Source organism: Phocoena sinus, chromosome 4 (genome assembly GCF_008692025.1).
Source record: "Phocoena sinus isolate mPhoSin1 chromosome 4, mPhoSin1.pri, whole genome shotgun sequence".
Taxonomy (NCBI): Eukaryota; Metazoa; Chordata; class Mammalia; order Artiodactyla; family Phocoenidae; genus Phocoena; species Phocoena sinus.
In genome coordinates, this window is record NC_045766.1 from 135,259,747 (window position 1) to 135,269,353 (window position 9,607).

The window sequence follows — 9,607 nt, forward strand, 5'->3', positions numbered from 1 at the left end:
AACCATCACCAACACCATCAACATCAACCACCACCACCATCAACATCAACAAATACCAACACCATCAACATCAACCATCAACCACCAACACCACCATCATCAACACCAACCATCAACCACCAACCACCACCAATACTACCATCACCACCAACATCAATCACCACCACCACCACCACCACCACCATCAACCAGTATCACCACCACCACAACAGGGCTTATATTTACATATTTATTTTACTTTCCAAAATACATTCATATGCATGATCTCATTAGCTCTTATCTACTTTGTAAGATTGGCAGAAAACTGGCATCACTATCCTCACTTTATCTGTAAGGAAACTAAGGTCCAGAGGGGTGAAGTGATGTGTGCAAGGACAACAAAGTGGTCAATAGTCAAACTCAGACCAGAGTCTGGTTCTTCTGACTCCAAAACTAACGTTTTTTTCAATGGTCCCCACCCTCTCAATGAAAATGAAGAACTTCTGAAAATGAAGATGTTGATACTGACAACTTTGGTTCGATATTCCAGTCAGAGTTTTTAGAATTAATGGCCCTCTGGGACCATATTTCCCAACGCTCACATGTTCCAGATGAGCCACTAGCCACTCAAAGTTCATGTGACCCTCTAGAAGTTGAATTTTCATCCAAGGGATTTGACTCCAAATTCAGCCTTCTTTCCATGACAAGAGGCCACCTTCACATATACACCAAGAGTTTCCCAGATTACTCTAAGAACACTGGATGTCCCATGCCCTTTCCTGGAGCACAAGCTTTTCCAGTGAAGGTTGAGTTGGGCTGGAAGCCACTACCCCTGCTCATCTCAAAGCACCAGAAAGCCTGAGAAGGAAACAGGATGCTGGCTTTTGGTCACAACCCCATCCACCAGTGGCTCAGTGATGCTCTTCCAGCCCGACTCAAGGGCTCGACTCCTCTCTCAAGGTTCCAGTTAAATCCAAAGCTGCTCCCCAAAGCAAGAAGTTTGGGCCTTTTCTACGGAGGCCTGCTTGCCTAGACTTTCAAGGGATTCCTTGGATTTCGGTGTGGGGCTGCTGTTTCCACACATTATCCCCAGGCTGGCCTGGTTGGGCTGCAGGACAGCTCCGTTGCTAACGGGCAGTAAAGAGCATTTGGCTGCCTTGCTCTGGAGCCCTTTCTTCTTGAGTTCAGAGGTCAAATTTGAGTAATAAATATCTTCCAGGGATTTATCGTTCTTTCTGAGGATGTTGCTGGCCAGTCGGAAGAGGAAAATCACTCCGTAGATGCCAATGATGATCAGGATATACCAGGCGGCACTGGTCCCGTCTGGAAGCTTCAGGGCCCTGGTGGAGTTGGTGCTGTTCCTTCCTTCCAAGTGGTCCCTCAGCAGGTGCCCCAGGACAGGGCTGGCCTGGGTCTGGTTGGGGGCTCCGTGATCCCCTGAGAAACAGAGAGGTCCAGATGAGACCCAGCATTCTGGGCTAAAGTTTGCCTGACCAAGCCAATAGCAGTATCTTTACATCAGTGGGAAAATGGGACTGCTGAAAGAGGCTTTCTCTGTTCAATGGGCAGAAGCCTAACAACATACGTGTCAATATATTCCTTTTAGACAAGAGAAAATCACACAAAAGTTTAATAACATGTATACATGGGGAAGACCGAGGAAAACTGAGTAACTCCCATGTCAATATATTTTTAACAATCAAGAGAGTTCAAAACACCAAATTCTTGAATAGGAAATGCAACATCATAAAGATGTCAATTGTCCCTAAGATCATCTACAAAACTAACATAATTGCACTTAAAAGATCAGTAGGATTTCTTTGTGAAATAGACAAACTCTGCATACTGAAAAAGTTTTCCTAATTAGGAAAACTCTGAAAGAGTGATCAGTGGAAATAAGTTTAGCCAGAAATTTAAACCTAGCCAGCCAGAAAAATGTTTACTATTTTTTGAATGAATGAGTGCTTTATTTGCCCACAGCCCAGGTGGGGCTTACTGGGCTTTGCAAAGGGCATGAGGGGCTCTTCAGAACCAAGTACAGCTTTCCCTAAAATGTCTCCCTATAAAACTACAATAGCTAAAACAGTGTGACATAATACATAGACAGGAAGACCAATGGAACAGAGTAACAACATCAGTAGAGTTGGAATTGGAATTTGGTAGATAATAAAGGGGTATTTTTGATCAGGAAGAAAAAGATGGATTATTCAATAAGTAGCATTAAAACAAGATAGCAGTGAGTTCACATCTCTCACCTCATGCCCCAAAACTGTCCAGATAAATCAAAGATTTTAACATTAAAAAAAGAAATAATTTAAAGTACTAGAAAATAACATGGTAGATTTTTTTTCCCCCTTATCATGTCAGAGTGGGATATCCCTTTCTAAGTGAAACACAAAAATTCAGAGGTGGAAAAAAAGGAAGAAAGAAAGAAAATGCTAAATTCAACTACCTAGAAAATTTTAAAGTGATTGCATACTCTAAAACCAGAAGACAAATGACAAACCAGAGAAAAATGGAAATTTATGCCACTAAACTTCTTAATAAGCTTCAGTTCTATAAGAAAAATCCAAAACCCCAGTAGAAAATATGCAAAGGATATGGGCAATTAGGTCGGAAAAAGAAATGGACCTTAAACATAAGAAAAGCTTCTCAGTATCATTCATAATAGGAGAAATGCACATTAAAACTGCAGCAAGATAACATTTTGTTATCTATCAGGTTTGCAAACTCATGATGTCTCAGAATACACTGGATATGTCTGCAGGGTTGTCAGGACCTTGCTTAATTGCTGGTGAGAGCGCAAATTTATACAACCAATATGGAAGGCAGATTGACAAGGTCTATTGACATTACAAACGCATGTACCTTTGACATAGCGATTCTACCTGTAGGAATTTATCCTAAAAATACGCTGGAACATGCCCCAAACCATGCATGTTTAAGGTTAGTCATTGCAGCATTGCTTGTGATGACTAATGCTTAAGAACAGCCTGAGTAGCATCAATTGGAAGATGGTTTAATCCATTTTGGAACATCCACACAGTGGAATACTATGCAGCCGTAAAAAGTAACAAAGAATTTTCTTGATACTAAATCTTAACAAATAAAAAAGTGTATAGTGATATAGCTGATACGATCCTGTGTATAAAGGAGGGTATGTTATTTGCTTGAAGCTTATATACGTGTAAAATATCTCTGGGAGAATATACAGAAATTGGTACCTGAGGTTTCCCACGGGGAAGAGAGCTGGGAGCAGGGGACGTACTTTTCACAGATGCCCTTTTGTACACTTTGTACCATGTGTATTGTTTTTTGTTTTTTGTTTTTTTTTTGCGGTACGCAGGCCTCTCACTGCTGTGGCCTCTCCCATTGCGAAGCACAGGCTTGGGACGCGCAGGCCCAGCGGCCATGTCTCACGGGCCCAGCCGCTCCGCGGCATGTGGGATCTTCCCGGACTGGGGCACTATCCCGCGTCCCCTGCATCGGCAGGTGGACTCTCAACCACTGCGCCACCAGGGAAGCCCATGTGAGCCATGGCTGCTGAGCCTGCACGTCCGGAGCTTGTGCTCTGCAACGGGAGAGGCCACAGCAGTGAGAGGGCCGCGTACCGCAAAAAAAAAAAAAAAGAAAAGAAAAAAGAAATTAATTTAAAAATGGAAGAGTACAAGTGGGCACTTTCCTGATCTCATTGGTGAAGTGCCCCTGGGTAAAGACACTGTGTGCCCTTCCAAGACCAGAAGATTAAGATCTTAATTGCTGTTTAACTCAAAACTGTTTTCTGTACTAGGAGAGCCAGTGAAAATGAAATGATAAAAATCAGAGAAGTAGTACTGTGAGACATTTTCCAGCTGTTTTATAGGTTCAAATTCTCATTTCTTGCTCTATGTGAACACAGATGTATCCAGACATGTCATAGGCTAAATCCCATCACCTGCTGGGTAGACCAAAGGTGCTCCATAAGTGCTTTCTATTTGATATTCACTTGTTGTTAATTCATTTTGCTAATGCAAGGCTCAGAGAGACCAGTAGTTTTATTATAGTTAATTGTCGAATGAATAATCTATTACTTTGAGATTAAGGGAGAAACCATTTAAAAATAACTGTACAAACCACATGTGACACAGCCCAAATTAACAGATTTCATTATATAGAATTTGTCACTCATAAGAAACAGTACAGTGATCTGGAATTTTTTACTGCTGTTGATAGAATCGTTTGAGAACTTAAACGAGGAAAGGGAAAATGTTCCCATAATTATTGAAAAACAAATCAACCCAACAAGAACCTCACAAACTTTAATTAGGGCAAGAGAACTTGTTTAAACCTGGAATGCGTGTATAAACTTATAGACCTTTTTGTGGATTGTTATAGAATGATGTAATATGTTCAAATGCATATAAAATATATCCAACTAAGAACTACAGAACATTAAATTATTTGAAAGCCAGTCCATTTTCCACATGAAAGAAACTCAGTATTTTAATTATTGCAGTACATTGTTCTTTACCTTTCTTTTTAGATGTATAAGTTAGATGGTATCTTCTATATCCTATAGAAGAGACAAAGCTTTTTTCGTCTGTGCTGTTTTGCACTTATAAATTAATAATGTGACATATATAAGAAATTCTAGAACTGCTCATCCTTGCGTCAGAGCAGAATACTCACGTTCCATGAGGTGGTCTTTTCCTTGACTCTTAAGGAGGCAAATATAAGCAGCTGCCATTGAAAGAGAATAACTTCTTTTTGCAAATGACCACAGTCCTACTGAAGTCAGGCTGCACTGAGGTTCAAGAGCAGATAGCAACGAGACCCCCAGAGAGTCTTAGGGCAGCACCAAGTAGAAACTGAGCAGAGAGAAACTGGACTCATTTTCTCTCCTTCAATTAATCAGAGGATCAAAGTCGATCTGTCATCTGTTGGCTCAGAATAGAAAGCACTTCCTGGCTTTGGCTTGCTGAGAAGATCCAAAGCATAGGAGTTGTTTAAAAACATGCTGGTACCAAGGAGCCTCCAGCGCTTGCAGGTCCCATCCAGGACAGTGGTGGCAGGAAGCTCTCCAAGGCTGGCTTACAGCCTGGAGGGTTCCTGAAATTCCCTGTTCTGCACCTGTTGCAGGTGTGGCTGATTGTCAGGTGTGGCAGAGACCCGTTGTCACAGGGCCAGGAAACTCCATGGTCAAGAGTCAGTCACCAGCTTCCTCTAGGACTGTCCCGGATGAGGAAACCCAGACAGGAAGGAGCCTGTGCAGGAGGACACAGCTGAGGGAGTTGGGTTCCCCTCAGAGATAAGTGGGCGATGGGCTCATGGGTCAGGCTGTGAGGAACGGGGCTTCTCTTTCTCACACCCCTGAATCACAGGCCACATTGGAATCAAAGCCGATTTAACTAGAACGGGTGAGAAGAAGAGTCCGGGAGCAAAGGGAATGCCGGGAGAAAAGGTCGGAAGACTTGGGCCGGTTCTGTGATGCAGCCATTGTTCTCTGAATCCTCACCAATGTGGCCCTGACCTGACTAACTCATGAGGCTCGCTGGCTTTTAAGATGTAATTTGATCAAATTTCCATCAATAAAGGACTAGATAAGTAAATTTTAAAATAGGCCATATGATTCAGGAATTCCACTCCTAGGTATATACCCAGGAGAAATGCAATCAAATATCTAGACAAAGACTTGTATATGAATGTTCATAGCAACATGATTCATAATAGCAAAAAACTGGAAACTATCCAAATGTCCATCAACTGATGAACAGATAAGTAAAATGTGGTCTATCCATATAATGGAATATTATTTGGGAATAAAAAGGAATAAAGTACTGGTACATGCTACAACATAGATGAACCTTGGAAGCATTATGCTAAGTGAAAGAAGCCAGTTACAAAGGACAACATGTACAATTCCATTCATATGAAAGGTCAAGAATAGACAAGTCTATAAAGGCAGAAAGTAGATTAGTGGTTGCCTAAGGTTGGAGTAGGTGACTAAGCAGTGATAACTAAGGGATACAGGGCTTATTTGGGGAATGATTAAAGTATTCTGCAATTGATTTGGTGATATTTGTGAACATACTAAAATCCACTGAATCATAGACTTTTAGTGGGTGAATTTTTTTGTAAGAAATCTGATTATTCAAATTTATTACCATCAGGAATTATGCAATGATGCTGTGGTTTTCTTAACAAATAGAAAACAGACTGTGTACAACAGTGAACTCTATAGCACTAGCATCCACGAGGTAAAAATGAATGTCTCATTCATGGGATGTGGATTGTATTTCAATAATATAATATAGGTCCAAAATGGAATACTACCCGGCTATGAAACAATGAGGAAGCTATTTGTGTACTGACGTGTAAAGATCTCCAAGATGTTTTGTTAAATGGAAACAGCAAAGAAGAGAGTATGTTACCATCTATATAATCATCCAGATCTGATTTTGCTCGTATAGGCATTGAAGAGCCCCTTAAAAGGATGCCTGAGAAAGTAAGAGCAAGAGGAACCTGGGGAGGCGAGAACTGGGTAGATGGAGGACAGGTGTGGGAGGGAGAATCCTCACTGTATATTCTTTATGAATATAAAGAAGTTTAACAGTGTTAAACACACCCATTCATTAAATGTAAATCTTTGTCAAAGCTCTATCTAGGCTCTTGCTGTCTCCTGCTGTGGGATGGCTGGACCCTGGTACCTCTGGCTCTGCCACAGAGACCGGGATGCTCAACAACCACCATGAGATGTGAGAAGGGGCAGATTGGAGATCCTTCATGATAAAGGGCAAATGGGAACTTCCCTGGTGGCGCAGTGGTTGAGAATCTGCCTGCCGATGCAGGGGACACGGGTTCGAGCCCTGGTCCGGGAAGATCCCACATGCCGCGGAGTGACTAAGCCCGTGCGCCACAACTACTGAGCCTGCGCACCTAGAGCCCATGCTCTGCAACAGGAGAGGCCACCGCAACGAGAAGCCCGCGTGCTGCAACGAAGACCCAACGCAGTCAATAAATAAAAAAAAATTTTTAAAGGGGGGGCAAATGGCAGTGAGGAGGGCTGGGAGTCAGGGCTCTAGTTCCCAATTTGTCCTTGTTGTGTTAACCCTGGGCAAGTCCTCACCCTTCCTGCAGTTTCCTCCCCTGCAACTTGGAGGAGCAGCAGAGTCAGTATCCTCTGGTCCCAGGGAGACAGGGAGGAAGCCTGGGGTGTAGGGAAGAGCTGCTCCTTGTGAGGGTGTCTGAACAGGAAGGCTGCCAGCACTGGCCACCTTGGGAGAGGGAGAACACGCCTGGGCAGCTGGTGCCCAAGAGGTGCAGGCTTTGGAGCGTGTGTCATCTGTGAAGTCAGAAGTTTTCGGCATTCAGTTCCACAGGATGTCAGTGTGGGACGTTGGGAAGGATAAGTACCAGAAAAATAGGGGAGATGTAAGGAAAGGTGGCCTTTGGTCTCATCCATACCACCAAGGGAGCACTGACATTAGGAAATAGCTCTGTGCCAGGTGCTTTCCTCCTGGATTCCATCTCTTAGAATTCCTGCAAGGCGGGAGTATCATTCGCAGTTAAAGAGGGGAACGCTCTTTCAGGCTCAGAGAAGAGATTTACCCAATGTCATACAGCTTGTAGGTGCCAAAGGCCTTCTCCTTCCACACCGCGAATGTCACCTTCAAACTGGACCCAGAGTCCCATGAATTCTCAGGACTGCTTGTCCTACAGGTTGACTTGTAGACTGTCATTGCTGAGACATATCCATGACTTTGAAACCCTCCCTGTTGGCCGAAATTAAACTGTTATGTTACAAGTCAAAGTAATAGGTACCTTACAGCTGAGGGTGACTAAAGGAGGCAGGAGGGGGGCTCTAGGGTGCTGGTCATGTCCCGTTTCAGGGCTTTGTTCAACTTGGGGCACGTCCCAGAATTGTGTTCACTTTTCTGCATGTATGTTCTACTTTATTGCACACCTCACCTTGCTGTTTAACACGGAAAGCCCTGATAGGCGATGGGAAAAGAAAGTTGAAGGCTTATCTAGAAAAATACAAATGCTGTTTTTAAAAAGGGTTCTATATTCTGTCATGGCTGTGGCCATATGATACCATCTAAGGAAAAGTGCCCTAGGGTGGGGATGGTCAAGATTATGGTCACAGGGACTGGGCAGCTGCCTGTCTTCTTATGCAGTGTGGGTGATGCCAACTATTTGTCATTCCTGAATGCTTACATAACAGCAAAATATACCACCACGTGGGCCAAGAATTTCCTTCCCACTTATGTATGTCTCCTCTGGCCTTCTGGTTCAGTCTAGACAAATACCAACCTCAAGGCAGTCAAGGAAAGCCACTCACCCAGTAAATAGTTGACTGAGCTGGGGCAAATATTCTCCTTCCTCTGGGAGGAAGGGCCCCAATACCCTCTGGCTCCTCTGACTTTAGAACCTGAACTCTCCCGGGGGCCATGGCTTTTTTTGTTACTGAAGAGCCAGTCAGTTTAGAGAATGGCTAAATTGGGAACCAAGGTGGTGGTGATATGGCTTTGACATTCCAAAACAGAGAAAAAAAGAAAAGAAACAAGTGCTTTTGCATTTCATGGGGCCAGAAATGGTAGTTTTAAAATGTCAATAAATAAATGCCTATATCCACACTTGACCTTCTTTCTAAGAAGTATTTTCTGGGTGTGGGAGGAAGACCCCACCAACCAAGTCTGACACCCTGCCCTGTGAAAGGACATTAAAGCTGATGTCCAGCAGTCGTACGGCCAAGAACACAGATTCCAGGTGTTTCTGCCTTTGCAGGGGGTACAACCTCCCAGAGGACTTTTAAAAGATGCTTTGCATATTTAAAAAAGTCTCTAACTTATATGTCACTCCTGCCCTTCCTTTCACCTTCCTTGTCATCTTCTAGCACTTAGGGACATTACTCTTCTCTGCTGTCTCCAGGGGGTTACAGAGGAAAGCTCAGAGCCTTTGCAATTGGAGGACCCAGGCTCTAGTTGGGGCTTTCTCACTTACTAATTGAGGGACTGTGGTCAAGTCACTTCCCTGACCTGAACTTCTGCTTTAAACAAAGGATAATAAATTGTGATGACATGAAGGACTCCAAGGGGCAAATGCAGTCATTTCTCAAATACACCTCATTTCTTCTCCCAATTAATTACTTGAGCCCTTGGTTGTCTGATTCATAGGAAATCTTATATTTATTTCCCTCTTAAGGCCTCCCAGTTGACCAGGACTGCCAGGAACTTTGTCCAGAGTAGGGAAGGAGGGCAGCCTGGTTTCCTCAGCCAAGCCCAGAGGACTAGAGTCTGAATAATCCTCTGCTACTGTTGCCTCCAGCTGCCACATGGGGTCGCTGTTGAACACTGACCTTGCACAGTCTGTCAGATGAGGATGAGCAAGTCTTCAAAGACTGAAAAAATGAACCCACAAGAGAAGGCATTAGCTCTAAACACCTGCCTGTTGCTAGTTCACACCACAGAACTGACAAATAAGACTGTTCTGCTCCCTCTCTGGTTCCCTTGCTTCAGCCCTGGGGAGGTCAGACACCACAGTAACAAGGCGGAAGTAGAAGCAGAAGAGCAGTGGCTGGAAGAAGGAAGAAGGAAGGAAGGAAGAAGGACGAAGGCTGTCCCCACTGTCCCCCTGCAGTTCTCCTGCC

The 9,607-nt window shown here is 43.6% G+C and overlaps 1 protein-coding gene across 1 annotated transcript; it reads right to left on the bottom strand.

Moving 5' to 3' along the window:
* Positions 1–215: 215 nt before the first annotated feature.
* On the bottom strand, positions 216–5,567 carry SMIM34A (small integral membrane protein 34A). Its single transcript, XM_032629375.1, has 2 exons — positions 4,648–5,567; positions 216–1,416 (listed from the first exon to the last, which is right to left on the bottom strand). The coding sequence occupies exons 1-2, from the start codon at positions 4,703–4,705 to the stop codon at positions 947–949; spliced, it is 528 nt and encodes a 175-aa protein (XP_032485266.1). The 5' UTR covers positions 4,706–5,567; the 3' UTR covers positions 216–946.
* Positions 5,568–9,607: the final 4,040 nt, after the last annotated feature.